At 41.9% G+C, this 18,903-nt stretch overlaps 1 protein-coding gene across 1 annotated transcript in view; it reads left to right on the top strand.

Annotated features, from left to right (window-relative positions):
• Positions 1 to 3,707: 3,707 nt before the first annotated feature.
• Positions 3,708 to 18,903, top strand: part of CRHBP (corticotropin releasing hormone binding protein) — a 41,213-nt gene continuing 26,017 nt past the window's right edge. Inside the window, exons 1-5 of the mRNA XM_030192292.1 lie at positions 3,708 to 3,788; positions 4,181 to 4,274; positions 5,056 to 5,213; positions 12,343 to 12,553; positions 15,165 to 15,313. Of these exons, the coding sequence (XP_030048152.1) occupies positions 3,708 to 3,788; positions 4,181 to 4,274; positions 5,056 to 5,213; positions 12,343 to 12,553; positions 15,165 to 15,313 (693 nt within the window). The remainder of the gene's footprint in view (positions 3,789 to 4,180; positions 4,275 to 5,055; positions 5,214 to 12,342; positions 12,554 to 15,164; positions 15,314 to 18,903) is intronic.

The following is an 18,903-nucleotide window of genomic DNA, read 5'->3' as shown; positions in this document are numbered from 1 at the left end:
CCATATAAGAACATGAGAATAGCCATACTGGGTCAAACCGACGGTCCATCTAGCCCAGTATCCTGCTTTCAGCAGTGGCCAATCCAAGACACAAGTACCTGGCAAAAACCTAATTATTAGCAACATCCCATGCTAGCAATCCCAGGGCAAGCAGTGGCTTCCCCCATGTCCATCTCAATAACAAACTATAGACTTTTCCTCCAGGAACTTGTCCAAACCTTTTTTTAAAGCCAGATATGCTAACTGCCATTATTATCACATCCTCTCACCTTAAACCTTAAGTGAGAACGCTTTTTGGTGGTCATCGCTATATTGCGATTTTGGATATTTTTGCGAGAGCTGGTGATTAAGCCCGGATGCAGGTCTTTGACCAAAACGCCATTACTCCAAGAAGGCGTCAGGTCATTATGTTTGGTTGCTAGCACCAAACAGTGGTAGTCGTTGTTTTGATATAAAGTTTTTTTGTCATTATTATTCTCGTTGTGGATTTATTAAAAAGTAAAAATGACTGCGGGAGAGACATGTTGGCAAGTAATTGACATTTCCATATAAACTGTGCCTTAAAATTGAAGAGGTCTTATAGCTTGTTCTTATACATGTCTGATGCCAACTTGCCTTCCCAGTACATTTAATATTTACCAAAAATATTTTTTGTAATTTACTTTGGGAGTCTGCTACACTTATGTACATTTCTCTCTAAAATCTATTGACTTACCTTATGGGAGGGTGTGTGTGTGTGTATATATATATATTTTTTTTTTTCTTTTTTTGAGTTCCAGAGCTTAACTATTCTTGGAGTGAAAAAATATTTCCTCCTATTTGTTTTAAAATTATTTCCATGCAATTTCACTGAGTGTCCCCTGGTCTTTGTACTTTTGGAATCAGTGGTGAGAGACTATTCTGAAACAGCATCAGCACACCTAACATTTACATGCCTGCCCATGTCTTTCCCATTCTCCGCCCATGTGAACGTCCCTTGCATTTACACACTATCCCCCGGATTCTATATAGTGTGACTTACGTTGTGTGTGCAAATACAGGTGCATTCTGTATTTGCACATGCAACTTAATTAATGAACAAGCCAATCAGTGAGGATAATTGCCAATTAACAAGCAATTATTGACACTAATTGACATTAATTAGAATTTACGCGCAGAACTGTCTAAGCGTATTCTATGATGTGCTGCATATAAATTCTAAGTTGCAGAGTTGAAAAGTGGGTGTGGCCATAGGCATGAAATGGACGGGTCATGGGCATTTCTTAAATCTATACACATTGTTATAGAGTACACCTGGTCCACATCTAACTTAGGCGGGACCAGAGCTGAGAGAGAGAGAAGGGCCGAGCCTGCACGCATTTTACCACTGCTGCCGGCCGCCGTAACCCCGACATGGTAAGTGAAGATGAGTTTTAAAAATCGGAGGGAGGGGGCCTGGATCTGGGAGGGAGGGATGGAGGGATGACGACCCTGGAACTGGAAGGGAGGGAGGACCCTGGAACTGGGAGGGAGGGAGGGACAGAGGGAGGGGGGACCCTGGAACTGGGAGGGGGGACCCTGAAATTCGGAGAGCGGGGAGGGAAAGGAGAGAGAGAGGGGAGGGGGCCTGGAACTGGGAGGGACTGGAAATGGGAGGGAGGGAGGGAGTGGGGCCTGGAACTCAGAGGGGGGAGGTGGAGGGGGAGGTGTGATGCACATGTAGGGGGGGGGAGGGCAAGGGACAGAGGAGAATTGCGGCACCACAATGGATGGAGGGGGCAGGGAAGAGATGCTGCACCACAATGGATGGAGGGGGCAGGGCACAGAGGACGTTTGCTGCATATGGATGAATGCAGGGGAGAGAGCATAATTGGTGCACATGGGACACACACTACTCTCTCACTCACACAGACAGACAGACAGACACATTCTGTCTCTCTCTCAATCACACACACTGTCTCTCTCTGACACACACTCTTTCTCTCTCACACATATTTTCTAACACATACTCACTTTCTGACACATGCTCATTCACTCTCTCACACATACTCTCTCCTAACAGTTCCCTTAAAAACATAATTGCCATTAGAGGACAACCTTACTAGCGCCTGTTTCATTTCTTTCAGAAACGGGCCTTTTTTAACTAGTATTCTATAAAGTTGTGCCCATAAATTCTAACATGTGGATCTTAAAAGAGGGTGTGGCCATGGAAGGGGCATGGCAGGTCGTGGGTGTTCTGAAAAAATTATGCTCACTGTTACAGAATATGCCTGATCTATGCCTAAGTTAGGTGTGGACATTTACACCAGGCTTTAGTTGGCATGAATGATTACAACTAAATTTTAGTCATGGGAATGGGTGCTATATGTATTCTATAAACTGTGCCTAACTTTAGGTGAGGTTTATAGAATAGCATTATGCGCATTTGTTTTTGCCACCGATTTTTTTTGGGTGCCATATATAGAATTCACCCCCCCCCCCCTCTTAGGCACCAAACTTAAGAGAACTCTATAAGTTATGCACCTAGGTGTCAACATGGGCTCTATTCTGTAACAGAATCTAGGCAGTCAGATGCCGTTATAGAATATTACCTTAGCACAAAGATTTTGGGTGCCTAGGGTCCCTTTTACAAAGCAGACTGCATTGACTTCTATACATGGCCATACATCTGGTCTTCAGAAATGGAGATCTTTGGATCTGTTCTTTTCATCTATGGTTTGACTTTATAACATGGACTCAGCTTGGTGTATTTCAGTGTGTATATTGTTTTGATGTACTCTGGTACATGTTTTTCTTTTTGTTTGTTATGCTGTATCTTTAAAATTTAATAAAAATATTTAACAAAAAAAAACAACAACGCAGTGGTAAGCTTACCACACAGCAATCCGGAACTACCACTGGCCCAACGAGGGCGCCGGCTGTAGTTTCACCCCCGGCGGCATGTCCGGCACTAGCAGAACTATTTGAAAAATATTTACACAAGGGGTAACCCGGCGGTAATTGCCACATTAATGAAGGTGTCCAGTCATAGAACTGCCCTTTATTTGTTCCACAGTCCTTAAACTCATTTTTTAAAACTATGAGCGTATGAGAAGATGCCTGTGGAGAACTGTTTGTAAGTTTAAGTATATGCTGGATTTAGTTAGTAGATTGAAATCCATGCAACAAAGTAACTGAAGTGGGTTCATATGCATGCTCAGCTTGCAATCAGAAACTGTTTCAAAGTTGAGTTATTTTAAATATACAAAACTCTACCAATGATCGTACTGGACAATATACAATCTTCATTCTTTCGACCCTTACAACTACCTCATTCAATCACCATATAACCTTGTATTTATCAACCGACTTGACGAACACCTTTGACGGTACTATGTAAGCCACATTGAGCCTGCAAATAGGTGGGAAAATGTGGGGTACAAATGTAACAAATAAAATAAATAAATGATTTTTAGTGTAAGTATACCAACAAAGGCGTAGAAAAGCACTGAGGAGAGAAACGATTTCGCTTAAGTGCGTTTGTATAGCTATGAGCTGGACCCTCGTCATTCTCATGTCCTTGTCGCCGAGATAGGGTAACCCATGGTTACTGAATTCATATCAGTGAAAAGACCTTCTTACTCTCTATATAAAGGGTCTGTCAAAAGGACCCCTTCAGACTCCTCCTGGCGATCAGCGCCTGCTAGAAGGAAATCAGAGCCTCTCGGAGGCACACAGGGAGAACCGGCATGACTTCGGTTTGTAGACTTCAGTGGTACTTCATCCTGATCTTCTCAGCAGCCCTCAAAGGAGAGAGCAGATACTTGGAGGTGAGAAATGCTGCCGATCAGCCAGCAAACTTTCTGCATGCGTTCATCTACCGGCAGAGTTTTCCATTCAGCTACGCTCGCAGTTTTCATTTTCCCATATCAGTTTCTTATCTTTCTTTCAATTCTTCTTTCCATTAAAAAAAAAACAGCAAGATTACTTTAAGTGATCATTTATCGCATTCCTAGTTTTTTCTCCTTTCTTTTCTCTGGTAAGTTTTATTTTATAAAGTTATTCACTAATCTTCCTGATTGTGCAGTGTAAATCACGTAGTTAATATACAATGCTTTGCTCCAGATTCTGCAGTGTGTAGGGTGCATCCGTTTTCACTTGCACATTGCAGAGCACAGGTGCTAAACTATTTTGCTTTCTATCAACCTTTGTATTTTTGCAGGTTAGGGATGCTGCAGAAGATGATGTATTTTCACTTCTTAAATCAAATCTGAAACGAGACCTCTCTGAAAGGCAGATCTACCGACGCTCTCTTCGTGAGTGTTCCTGGTATTTTGCTTGGCAAGTAGGGGTTGAAGGTCAAGGTCAGGATCGGGAGCCGGAATATAAGAAATGAAAAGGCTTAGTTAAGGAACACAGCCGGTCGTGGCTGCTAAAGCCAAGCTGTTATTATAAACCGAATGCAAATGAATGAGCACCACCACTTCTGTAATCTGCACAATATTGCCGGTATTGCGTTTCATGCTTGTGTTGTAATGCAGAAACTCGTAGAAGTCTCTCTGCATGCCACGTGTTTGCATTTTCAAGCAAGTTGATTATTGGGCATGACTTTAGGGGACTTTATTTATTTATTTATTTATTTATTTATTCATTCATTCATTCATTCATTCATTCTTATTTATTTATTTATTTAGGTTTTGCTCACACCTTTGTCAGTAGTAGCTTAAGGTGAGTTGCACTCATGTACATTGGATATTTCTCTGTCCCAGGAGGGCTCACAATCTAAGTTTGTACCTGAGGCAATGGAGTCCCACAATTATCCAAAAGCAAGTTTCTGTTCAATGTGGCTTACAATTTTCAGATAGGAGAAATTACAGGTATTGAGGGATTGCACTATTGAGAAATTATAGTATTTTTGCATTTACAATTACAATTAGACTGGGTGTAGAACTTTGCATCACTTTTGGTTATCCATAGAATTTCCTGAAAAGGTAGGTTTTTAAATCTTTTCTGAAGGTATTTGGTGGTGACATTGGGAATATCTCTTCCACTGTCTCTAACCACGAATGAGAGGAGACGTTGACTTTTCTTCTGCAGGTTGTATTGACATGCTGAGTATAGAGGGCCAGTTCACCTTCACAGCAGAGAAACCAGAGCTGCAATGTGTTCTTTTTCTCATTGGAGACCCTGAGGAGCTAATCACTGTAGAGTACAACTTTGTCAATATCGACTGCCGTGGAGGAGATTTCTTGAAGGTAAGAAAAGCCATGCCTTCTTCATAACACCATCAAATTTCCCCATGCGAGCACCAGTACACCAGCAATCAGCCAACAAGAAGCATGCCTGGTTCGTGCAATTTTTTGTAGGTTGAAAAATGAGCTTTTAACAGTGAAACAGGGAAGAGGCAAAATACAGACTCTGATTCTGGTACGCAGAGCTAGGAGTGAACTATCAAACTATACTGATTCAGAAGTTCGTAGGGTTTTCTTTAAAAATGTAAAAAGAACAACTGTCTGATTAACAGATCAGAATTGTTTGTGTTTTAATTATCTATGTTCATTTCTTCTTAAGATGTTGCTGGATATGTGGACAACATTAAAGGTTATTAAAAATGGAGAGTAGAAATGTAACTAGACTGTACTCCCTAAGACATTTTCTCAACAGTGATGGTCAGTGGCAGCAACTGCATAAGATATTAGCTTTCACATAAGAGAAAAAAGGAGTGGAAGTGAAAACTTTCCATTTTATAGAAGCTAATTAAAGTTCTTAGGGGCTCAGAACTAAACTCAAGCGCTAGAGGCAATTAGCTCCCACATTATAAGCGCAGAATGCTCTGAGGTTCTAACACAGGAAACAATGAGTGCGCCAAAGATTAGTGCAAATAGCATGCTAATGTAGTCAAATGGATGTTAATGAGGCCATTTTCCATTTTCTTCCCAATGCTCAGAGAACAGCGCTGTCTTACCGCTGAAAAAAATGCCAAAAAAATGCCAGCTCAGAGCAGGAATTTGCATGTTTGAAGAGAGGATTTCTCATGATTCTTTATTTAAAATCTTCCAGTTTTTATATAAGCCCCTATGCACTGGTAGTTAGAGACTTCACACACAAACCCAAAAGTGAAAACATACATTAGTGCCTATTTCCTGTATTTAAATATAAGCCTTCTCCAAGCAAAAAAAAACAAAACTTGAAATGCTTATATTTAAAGGCACAAAAAACAACACCAATGTGTGCTTCATTTTTGGGTTTGTCAGGTGCATGCGCACAGGAGCCGATCTTATCGCAAAATGCTTCTGTGTATGTACCAAGCACATTCCCACTTGCTTTCACTTTTGCAGCGTGCACATAATTTGAATACCATTTCCTTTGAGCATTGGTGACCTAGGTTTCTGTGCTGTTGGCTTACCATGGGAGTTCTGATCATCAGCCTGTGAGTAACTGTATACTTAACCCAGAAGTGATTACAAATCTCCTAGTAAGGGTCTTTCATGTGCCAGTAACCTTTCTGACGTTTTCATGAGGTATCTGCTGAAAATCAAACTATTTGCTGAAGTACAAGCCCTCATTACTTGGGAGCTACATAATGTATTTTAGTATTTCCATGAAACTACACCAAAGGCTTTATTCAAAAACTCATTTAAGCATTAAATAACTTTGCATCCTACTGATCTTCAGAGAGAGTGCACTAGGCTGGTTTACTTTGTGCACAAGAGCAAAATTTTAAAAGACAGATGCACTAAACTTAACGAGCCATTAATGAGCAAGTAGTAAACCCTGGCATGCACTAAAGACTTTTTTTCCGAGGACGGTAGCAGCTAACGAAAACGGAATGCAGATGAGCAAATTGTGTAGAAACCCTATTGTAATGAGATGCACTAACCTTTTCCAATTGCTTTAACGCTGGAAAATCTAACGAGAGGTCTGTACCTCTCGTTAAACTGCTACAAAAGTAAAAAAAAACAAAAAATCAGGGAAAAAAAGTCAAGTGCTCATCAGTGCAATAATAAAAGCATCTATTTTAGCTGTCATTCCCCCCCCCCCCGAAGACGCCGCGCTGCTCACCCCCTCCGATGTGCCTTGATGCAGAGGACAGCTAAACACGCTGCGATTGGCTCAGAGACTTCCAGGTCTCTCAGCTGAGTGAAGCACTGCCAAAAAAGACATTTTTATTGTTGCGGGGGGGGGGGGGGGGAAGGTGGCCAAAATGGGTGTTTTTTTGGATGGGCATCCTCAACTGCACTGGGGGCGGCGGGGAGGCAGGGGCTGCGGGAAGCTGTCATTTCAATGCAGGGGGAAGCAGTGGCAATCTCGGGGGGGGGGGGGCGGTGATCTCGGACGTCCTTGGCAGGCGCAGAGCAGCCAGCATATCACTTGGCTGCTCTGCGCATGCTTGACCGGCCGACTGTTTAACGACGGAATAGAGAATGCAAGTGAGCTACAATGAGCAGCTCATTTGCATTCCTATTCCTTGATGCTTGTCCGTTTCTTACCGATTCACTAAGGGAATCGGTAAGGAAAGGGCTTTAACAAGTCTTTAGTGCATCTTGCCCAGAGACAGCACTGGCACCCTAAAATGACTAAAGCTGTGCCTGTTCAGACGTTATCCCAACTTTCCAGAGAATGATTGCTAAAAGCTGAACAAATGAGCTGTTGATTGTCTCTTTCATAGGGAAATCAGTGACCTACAAGCTCAGGCATGTAGTGGGGTAAAACCAGGACTGGATGACCCTGTCCTGAAAACATGGAGCCAGTTGACAACCCTACAATATAGAGCTACCATGTTGCTCCACATCTGTAGAGAGAGGCTGAGCCAGTCCTGGATTTATTCTCAGGGACTTGTAGTTCCAACTTTTTATGGCTCCACTTGGTACTTCCATCTTTCCGCATCTAACATGCAGAATATTCCTGATTCTGACAGGCATGTTTGCATTAAAGCAAATTCTATTCTTCCTTTCAGCTAGCACAGTGGTTCCCAAACCTGGTCCTGGAGGCACCCCAGCCAATCACTTTTTCATACTATCCACAATAAATATCCATGAGAGAGACCTGCATGCACCAAATCTGTCTCATGACTATTCATTGTGGATATCCTGAAAACTCGACTGGCTGTGGTGCCTCCAGGACCAGGTTTGGGAACCACTGAACCAGCAAGCAGAAATCACAGAGCTCTCTCTAAAAATACTGAGCTCCAAAATGTAGTGGGGTAGATCTTTTTGTTTTGTTTTTCAAGAACATGAGAACATCAGCTATACTTGACCATCATTGCAATGCAGAACCATAAAGTGAAAGTCAAAGTCTTAAAAGGGCAAAATGTAAGTCCAGTATTTATAGAGATTAACCTCTTTTAAATTTGAGCCTGTGCAACAGAGGAAGACCTTAGGATCTGGAGCATATACAACAATATTGACGAGACTGTGATTTTTTCAAGCATCCAACATGAGGACCTAACTGGAATTCTCCCTTTCCTTTTTTTAAATCTGGCCTGTTAAAAGTATAATCAAATAACTAAGGACCCAATGCACAAAGCTTACCGAGCTTGGAACGTTTGCTTCAGACCAGCTGTAGCCAGTCTAAAGCAAACATTATTTAGCATCTAATGCACAAAAGGGTTCTGCATAGCAGCTACCAATAACCCAATGCAAATGTATTACAAGCAGTTCATTAGTATTAAAATGAGCACTCTGAGCGATGCACAGATGTTTCCATGTGATGCACAGAAAGGAGTGCCTACCTTTAATGTGCAAATTTGTCTGGCAGGTCTGGAGTTGTTGGTGTACAGGGACAACCTAGTGTAGCAGTCTGCTTGCACTACAGTTTGCTGGATGTAGAATACTTGTGTGAAATGTCTCAGCCCTCGGCAGACAAGGACTAGCAAATGTAAACTAAGCACCCCCCCCCCCAAAAAGAAAACCCACTTCAACTGAGCAAATGAAAGCAACTTACCCCCCACCCCACCCCCAAATTGTTAAGTCAACCCAAGCTTTTTAAATGAAATAAACAAGCTTAAACACACAAACAGTTTTTTAATGTTTCAACTGGTCATGTGTGCCATAGGAATGGAAAGTTGAGCAAAACATGTGCAGAACATCAGTGCTTACAGAGAGACTATGCTGTGCATGTGCTAGGCGCTTTCTCTACCGAACAGCTTACAGATTTTCTGTGCATCTGATCTGCATACAATTTCCTTTGTGCATCGGTCACCAGTGGCGTAGCTACGTGGGGCCTGGACCCCCCAAATTTGCTCTGGGCCCCTGGTTTGGCTGACGGGGGTCCCCAACCCCTGCCAGCTGAAGCCTTCATCCAGCACCAGTCTCCGGCACCACCACATTGCCTGCCCTGCTCTCTCTTCCCGTCATGCCCGGCACACTCCTTTTAGTGAAACTGAGCATTCTCATGTTTCACTAAAAGGAGCGTGAAGGATGTGAGGGGAAGAGAGAGCAGGGCAAGCAATGCGGTGGCGCCAGAGACTGACGCTGGACAAAGGCTTCAACTGGCGGGGGTTGGGGACCCCCGCCAGCCAAGGTATTTGTGGCGGTGGTGCTTCAGCTGGTGGGGGTTGGGGACCCCTGCCAGCCAAGATGTACAGTGGCAGCAGTGGGTGGGGAGTGGTAGGGCGGCGGAGGGGGGCAGTGAGGCGGTGGAGGGGGGCAGCTAGGTGGCGAGGGGCAGCGTAAGGGTGGCAGACCAAAATGTGCCCCCCAACTTGGGCTCTGGCCCCCTTCTACCTCGAGGTCTGGCTATGCCCCTGCCGGTCACTGTTTTAAAAATCGCTAAGTTCACTGGCGGATAGAAACATGCATAGTGTTTGTTTAACAGTGACATTTGTCAGCACACGAAGCAACATAAGGACCACTGCAATATAATGGTTTTATTCAGTGCCGTAGCGAGGGTGGCTGACACCTGGGGCGGGTCACCGCTGCGCACCCCCCCCCCCCGGGTGCAGCACGGCACCCCCCCCCCTCAGCGCGCACCCTTCCCCCCCCCGGAGCGCATTCTTACTTACTTTAGAAGCGAGGGGCGGGCGGGAGGGACGATCCGCCCCCGAGTCCATGTCACTGGGAGCTGCGTCGGCTCCATTGGTTCCTTGCTCTCTCTGCCCCAGAACAGGAAGTAACCTGTTCCAGGGCAGAGGGAGCAAGGAACCAACGGAGACAACACCCCCCCAGCGGCGTGCACCCGGGGCAGACCGCCCCATCGGCCCCCCTTCCTACGCCACTGGTTTTATTTAATAGTCCATGCTGTGCAGAAAGAGAGATACTAGGGATGGGCAGCCAGAAAAGTTTCAGTTCTTGTTATTTCCAGAGATATTCATTTTGTTTGTTTGTTTTACCGTTTTGTTGTTACAGAAGCAATACCGTTAAGACTGCATCCTCATTGCAAACAGTGTGCACTATTATCGGCAAATGAAAAAACACAAAATGTATTTTTCTGCACACTTTTGTTTGGTAACAACATGCAACAATATGGGATGTATCATTGCCATTTCCCATGTCAATTGCAAACGACATCCTGTCCCTGAGAGATGCTTGTTGATTGTTCTAACACATAAGAGCTCATCAATAGAGCGTAAGAAAACCTGTCCAGGATAGACAGTTTTCAGTGAGCCTCTCTTGTCTCCTTCCAGAATATAGCAGATAAATAACAAGGCATGGTCCACTGTTTCATTCATTGCCACTATCAGTGTGCACACTGCAGAAAATCATATATGTGTAATGAATGTTTCATAAGAATTGTAAATTGAGACACACAGCATGAAACAAACACAGGCATAAAGGAACCTATTCTAAGGGTCTTATAATAAAGGAGTGTAATTGCACTGAACATAAGAAAGGAAAATAAGGTAATATCTTTTTTTATTGGCCTAACAATCCATTTTTTTAATAAACGTTTGAAGGCAGGTGGGGCAGCTGCCTTCAAACGTTTATAAAAAATAAGCTGTTAAATCTGGGCTTAGCATGTTCTAATGCAGGACTTTCCTGTGCTAAGCCCAGATTTAACATGGCATTATTGTAGGGCTTTTTGTTTTGCAGGTCATGTGCTATCCCCTTAATTTTATAAATGGCGCTTTAAATTTCATGCACAATTGGATAATGAGCCAATTAGCACCAATAATTGTGAGCTAACAATCAATTATTGGTGCTAATTGGCATTAATGAAAAATTATGCATGTATATTTAAATGCCCAGATCCATGGTAAATATTACGTGCAGCTCCAAAAAGGGGAAGCAGCTATAGGATGGGCGGATCAGGGACATTCCCACAATTTATGCACGCTGTTATAGAATATGGGGGATCCGCACCAATTTTAGGGATAGGGATTTACACCAAGGGTTCACTAGTATAAATGGTCGCACCTAAAAGCAGTCATGGTTCCCGATGCTTAGCCCTATTCTACAAATGATGCCTAACTTTGAGTGCCATTTATAGAATAGCACTAAGCGCTATTTTTTCAGCACCCATCTTTAGGTGTCATTTACTGAATTTACCCCTACGCGCTCCATGTTAACCCTGTGTTATCCAGTTAGCGCACACTAATCCTTACGCACTAGCTGGAAAATTAGTCAATGCCCACTCTCTGCTCATGACACGCCCCCTCCTAAAACTATTTTTCCAAAATAGTTAACACAGGTTATCATACGCAAACAGGCAACATACTGCAAAAATGTTTTAACGCATTCTGTGGTAGCCTGTTAGTGTAAAGAGCTTAATGTCCTTTAGTAAAAGGGCCCCCAAGTTAATCCAATAAAAAAAGGTATCACCGTATTTTCCTTTCCTTTCCTTTCTTTCGTTTTATTTGTTTTATAGTAGAAGTACAGTGATGCTAGTTCTGTTTTGTATGCTGGTTAATTTGAATACTTCCTAATTACTGTGATTTATATTACAGTAAAGTCTTGATTATCCGACCTAAGCGGGACTGACCCCTTGTCGGATAAATGAAAAGTCAGTACGGAAAACAATGGTAACCCCTCAAACAATGCAAAAACAAGGGCAGGGTCCTAGTTCACAATGGTGGAAAAAGTAGGGTCTCGGGTTCAGAAAACAGAAAAAGAAGCCATGTGATGTCACCAGGGGTTGGTCAGATATGCCAGATGGTCAGATCAGCAAAGGTCAGATAATTGAGACTATGCTGTACTGGGCTCTCTCTCTAACACTTAAGCACCTTGGACAGAGCTCTCGTTTCACTTTTCTAGCTACAAGAAAATTTATCAGACTGACCTAGCTTTTGAATGTAATGATGCTACAGCCCTGATGTCAATGCTTGACTGCACTGTCCCAGAGGGTACAGAGCAGAAATTCTTCCATTCCTTCCTTCAGTTGTGAGTTCTCTTTCTGGTCCTCTGTGATGGAAACATGTTCATGTTTCATTTCTTAAACTGTTTCCAGGTGTTTGATGGCTGGATAATAAAGGGGGAAAAATTCCCCAGTTCTTTGGACCATCCTCTTCCCACCTCGGAACGCTACATAGATTTCTGTGACCCCGGCAGCACCAGAGCGACTGTCCAGGCCTCACAAAATGTGGCCATGGTTTTCTTCAGGATTCAGGAACCAGGGAATGGATTTATAATAACCATTAGAAAAATACCAAATATCTTTCGTGAGTTCTTCTTTGTATGCTTTGGTGAATTAAAAACTGAAACTGAAATATGCCTTCACAAGCAGGGCTATGATTAATGGGTGAGCAAGAAGGGCAATCACTTGGGGTACCAATAGGGGGAGGGGGAAAAGGGGTTCTATATGAAATATCGAGTTAGAAGGTAATTCTACAGACTGTTGTTGGCATCTAGTTTATAGAACAGTAGTGCTTATTTGCCTGATTAGTGCCAATAATTGGCAGTAATATATATCTATGTTAGGTGCTGTTCTATAAACAGTGCATCTACATCGCTTACCCCCTAATTCTATAAAAGTCACCAAAATTTACGCGTTCAAATTTGGGTGCATGTCTAATTTGTGCGTACAATTTAATTGAATAATGAGCCAATTAGTGCCAATAACTAGCTTTGTAACAAACAACGATTGGTGCTAATTGAATTCAATTAATGTTTGCACCTAAATTTTATGTGCATCCTGGAAAAGGGGGTGCAGAAGTGGGAGGGTCATGTGCATTTTGGGAGGAGCATGGTGCGTATGTTTAGGTGAGGGTATTTGCACCACGTTTTCATTGGTGCAAATGGATGTGCCTAAATTTACAAATGTTTTAACTATGACATTATGGATGTTAGATATGTAAGCTGCCTAGAACGTTTTGCAATAAATAAATTCTATAAACCGTGCCGCATGGCATGTCATAGACATTTCACCAAGTGACATGCAACTAATACTATCAGTTGCGCATGTAGCATGGTGCACTTAGATGCGCCCAGTGATGCCAACAACTGACCCATCGTAAGTTTGGGACACCAGTGCACCTTTCTACTAGTATTCTTTAATGGCTTAGGCATTCCTTAAGCCTTTATAGAATTGGCACTAAATATGCCCCTTTGTGGCACATAAAGGACCCCCAGTTCTTTATATGGCACCTAAAATGAATGTGTGGGCAATTACGCCTAACTGTATTATAAATACTGCATGGATATCTATGCACAGTATTTAGAATATGCTTAGGTTAGTTCATATGACTGAATCTACACACGTCCATTTACGCCAACAAAAAGTTGATTTAAATCCCTGCAAGTAGATTTACACGCACTGGCCCATATTTTATACCAACGCATGTAGATTTTGGAATGCCCACAAAAAATTCATTTCCACACCCCTATGCATGACCCTGTTTGCCTGTTAGAATTTAGGTGCAGTACATTTTTTTTATTACATTTGTACCCCGTGCTTTCCCACTCATGGCAGGCTCAATGTGGTAGGCAATGGAGGGTTAAGTGATTTGCTTAGAGTCACAATGATCTGTCTGAGGTGGGAATTGAACTCAGTTCTCCAGGACCAAAGTCCACCATCCTAACCACTAGGCCACTCCTCCACATTACAGAATATGCTTAGCAATGTACGCACTTAAATTCTAATTTTTCCATTTAGTGCTCATTATTGCTTGTTAAGAGCTGTTAACAATGCTTAACAGTTTGTTAAAACAATTAATCTATGCATGTAGTTATAAAATACGCCTAGATTTACACACAGAACCGCATGTAACTCTAGGCACGCTATATAGAATCCAGGGGAAAAATGAGGTGCTGATGTATAGAATTTTGCCTTAGCCTGCAGGTGCTGAATGTAACCCTTGCCCAGGGCACTGTTTTGTCCATCAACAGCCCTGTTAACAAGGCGCTTTCAAATTGATTTAATAAGCTTCAGTTCAAGAAAGAAAACCTGTACTGATTTTTATTTTCTTCGAACTGCCATAGTTATATGATAGATTAAGTAATAAAATATTGCTACATTAATGAGAACAAAAAAAACATTAATGACTTCTGCCCTATCACACTGTCTACAAATATAAAGGCCTGACAGGTTCTGTGCTGTGACTTTTGAAGTTGTGCAAAAAAAAAAAAGAAAAGAAAGACCCCCATGTGGGGGGATACAACATGGTCAAATTTTACGCATAACTTAATTGATTAACAAGCCAATCAGCGTTGATAATTGGTACTTAACAACCTATTAGTGGCACTAATTGGCTTTAATTAGAATGTACGCACACAACTTACTAGGTGTATTCTACGTGGTATGTGTAAATTCTAGTGCATGCATTCAAAAAGGGGGCATGGCCATGGAATGGGTGGGTTGTGGGGGTTTCAAAAAAGTATGCGCAGTATTATGGAATACATCCAATTTGCACCTAACTTAGGTGCAGGTATTAAGGCCTGGTTTTAGGTGGCCTAAATTTTAGTCGCAAGAACAGCATTTGAGCATATTCTATAAACTATGCCAAACTTTAGGCATAGTTTACAGAATCATTGTAACTGCGTGGTTTTTCGGTGCTGATTTTTAAGGCGCCATTTATAGGGTTTGGTCCAGAGTGAATAACTCCCAAATATGCCCCAAACAGTTTTGCAGCATGAGAAAAACTTATGAAAAGTCAAATACTTGCAGCTATTCATCACCCACTTATGTAGGTGCAGAACAGAGAGGTCTGTGTTCTTTTTGCATGGCTAAAAATCCTCCCATGTTACACCCTCTATCCTTATTTTTTGCATGTGTATTTTTAGTAACTTTGCATTACTTCCAATGTGCTGACATGTCTTCCTGCATTCTAACAGCCTGCAATGTGATTTCTCAGACTGCTAATGGAAGATTTACCATGGTGATTCCTCACCAGCACAGGAACTGCAGCTTTTCCATCATTTACCCTGTGGTAATAAAAATATCAGATCTCACCCTGGGCTACTTCAATGATCTTCAGTTAAAGGTGAGTCTGGAATAAACAAGGTGCAGGTAAGTCCAAAAGGGACCATTTCAGGTCTCATTTCTGATCAAACAGGGCAGAGTTAACTCACAACTTTGAAAATGTGGATTTTTCCAGATGTGCCCTGTAAGATCCAAAATGAAACCTGGAGGGGAAGGTGAGTTTTCACATTCCAGCATGCTACATGTCAACAATACCCTTGTGAAAATGAATTTACAGATCACAAGTATTGCTATAGTATATCACATCATACTTATTAAACACTGTCAGGACAATATTTATTCTGCAGTCAGCATTTCTTCCAAATGCTGGTCACAGAGTTAACGATTATCCATACATCCATTCCAAGTTGACAATCAAGGGGAGGAATGGGGGAAAGAATACTGAAGGTAATGCTTGTAACTGAATTAAGCAACCAAGTGGTTATAAATTGTTTCTTGACTGATATAGAGAATGTAAGTGTATTGTTGATTTTGGAAAACCAATAAAGAGTTAACTTTAAAAAAAAAAATTAAAACTAGATAGTCAGCACTGGTGGGCAACTTTCAAGTAGCTCATTTTCATAATTAAAAGGCCTTTGGTTCCAGATTTGTTCAGTTTAATATAAAAGGCATCCTTTGGATCTCTGTTTGTAAAGTTCCTTTTATAGCTTCCCTAGCAAGGTCCCAAAAGGCCTCTACTTCTAGGAGCACTATCTTTATTCTACCTTAGCCCCTCCTGCAGAGTTATGTGGCTTCTGAGTATGTGAGATTGATTATCTTCACAGCCTTTAAACTACTCTCTACATGTCTGTCTACTGCACATGGAAAGTAGAACATTTCTGAAAATGCTACTCTGGAGTTTCTGGATTTCAGCTTTCTACCTAGGAGCCTAAATGTGGCTTCCAGAACCTTTCTACCACAGTTTCCTATGTCATTGATACCTTCATCTACCAAAATAGACAGTTTCTCCCCAGCACTGTCTAAAGTCTTATCTAGGTGACACTTGAGGTCCACTGCCTTTGTACAAGGCAGGCAAGTGATCAAGCGATCCTCATATTCATAGACCATGCAGCTGTCTATATGCCTAATAAATAAATCTCCAGCTAAAACAGCCATCCTAAGCATTCCTTCCTGGGCAGAAGCCCCTGGAGACATGTCCTTGGCTTGAGAGGATATTGCATTTCCTGGAAGGCAGGTTCTGAGTGAAGGATCACTTCCACCTCTCCAAGGTGATGCTCTCCTTTCAGGTCACCTTGCTTCTCCATGGCAGCACAGAGGTTGCCAGGCTGGAGGTAGGACTTCTGTACTACATCCCTGTAGGTCTCCTCTATATACCTCTCTATCTGCCTCAGCTCCTCAAAGTCTGCTACTCTAGCCTCCAGGGATCGGACATGATCCTTGAGCTCTAGGAGCTCTTTGCACCAAATACACACGTATGACCTCTCACCAACTGGAAAATAATCAAACATGTGACTTTTAGGTCCAGATGGTCTGCTACCACTATTCCTGTTCTTGTTTGTAATTTTTCCTGTCATTTCTGAGGCCAGGAACAATTGATGCTTTTTTCATTTTCAATAATCTCTCATCTCTCAGCTTGAACTGCATCTCTTGTATCATCAGAATGGATAGCTGACAAGAATAGCAGTGAGTGATGCATAAATTAAGGCTAGTGAAGGGAAATTCTATAACTGAATGCTCACATTTACATACCCCCTGCATGTGTTAATTTACAGAATACTAGCACTTATACACATAAGTGTACACTTACCCATGAAAGTGCTAGCAGGCCACCTAAGCACTATTCTATAACGGTGTGTGTAAGAAGCATAACACATAAATGCTAGGGGGATGGGTTGGGTAATGGGCTAGGTCTATTCATTCATTTTATTTCATTTTATTTACTTTCTGTACCACCTTTACTGACTAGCAGACCAAGACGGTGTACAGTCTAAAATTACAATAGAGAAAGAGAATGGAAGGGAACTACAAATAAGACAGGTGAAACAAACACTCAGGAGAGAAAAACAAATAGTATAAAATAGAACAAAAAGAAAGGAAAGAAAGGAATGGTAAAGGTCCCTGTGGTTCAAGGAAAATAAACTCTCAGTCAGGGGAAAAAGCATGATTAAATAGCCAGGTTTTGAGATCAATTTTAAACTGTTTTAGGAAAGATTCAGAATGAAGGGTTAATGGCATAGAATTCCAGAGGGCTGGGGTTGAGAAATAAAAAGCTTGAAGTCTGGTTGACTCAAGAAATTGTCTGTTTGGGATTAGGAAAGACAACACGATGATCGTTCAGGGAATGGAAGGAGCATGAAGAAGCATAGCAAATAGTGAGGGATGAAAGATAATCAGGGCAACTCATGCAAAAGGCTTTAAAGGTGAGGAGAAGGGTTTTATAAACAGCTTGTTGCTCGATTGGAAGCCAATGATGTTGTTGAAGTAAAGGAGGGATATGATCTGTACACCAGGCATGACAGAGAAGATGGATGGCAGTATTCTGGAGCATTTGGAGTTTTTTGACATGGGAGTTTGGACATCCTAGGTAGATAATATTGCAATAGTCTAATCTAGAGATAATAGTGAAACAACGAGGGAGTGAAATGTGGTATGATCATAGAAACATCTGACTGAGTGTAACTGATGCAAAATGAAAAACCATGACTACACACAGCAGAAATTTGCAGAAGGAATGCCAGTTGTGAATCCAAAGTGACTCCTAAATAGCGAAAGGAGTCGGAAGGCTGCACAAGAGTTCCAAAAAGGAGTTGGAAGACCACTGGTAAACCAGCAGGGGACTGCTTTTTGGGTGTTTAGAACTAGGTGGTGGGCAGGTAACCATTTAGAAACAGCCAGAAAGCTGTCCTGTAGGGGATGAATATCTACAGAATAGGGATTAACAGAAAAAATTAGTAGGTTATCATCCACATAAAGGTGACAAGAGATACAAAAAGACTGGATAAGAGTTGCCAGGGGGCTGAGAAAGAGGTTGAAGAGAATATGGGAAAAGATAGTCCCTTGGGGAACACCACAAGCCAATGAGCGAGGAGAGGAAACAGAAGATAGGGATTGGATAATATAAGAGCGTCCTGAGAGAAATGAAGAAAATCAAGTAAGTACAGTACCTGATATTCCAAGTGAAGAAAGGAGTAGTGAGTGTTAACTAGGTCAAGGGCAGTGGAGAGATCTAAAGAAATAGCAAGAACAATATTGTGCTTATCTAAATGAGAGTAGATTTCACTTAGTAGGGTGGTTAGTTTGGTTTTAGTACTGAAATTAGGTCAAAAACCCAACTGGCATAGATGCAGGGCAAAAGGTTTCTCTGTATAATCAGAGAGCTGCAAGAAAACAATTGTTTTGAGTAATTTTGACAGGAAACACAGATTTGAAACAGGGCAGTAGTTAGCTGGTACTGATAGGTCAAGAGATGTTTTTTTTAAAGAGTGAACGAACAGCTGACTTCCAAGTAACTGGAACTTGACTTATAGAGAGACTAGTATTAATAATAGCTAGAATGTAGGTCAAGAGACCAAGGTTAGAGTTTTGTAGCCAGGAGGAGGGGAAAAAGTCCAAAGAACAGAAGGACACCTTCAGTGATTTAAGTAATTTAGA

Source organism: Microcaecilia unicolor, chromosome 2 (assembly GCF_901765095.1).
Source record: "Microcaecilia unicolor chromosome 2, aMicUni1.1, whole genome shotgun sequence".
Classification (NCBI taxonomy): domain Eukaryota; kingdom Metazoa; phylum Chordata; class Amphibia; order Gymnophiona; family Siphonopidae; genus Microcaecilia; species Microcaecilia unicolor.
Note: the sequence above shows the minus strand (reverse complement) of the source record. Positions and strands in the feature narration are given on the sequence as shown.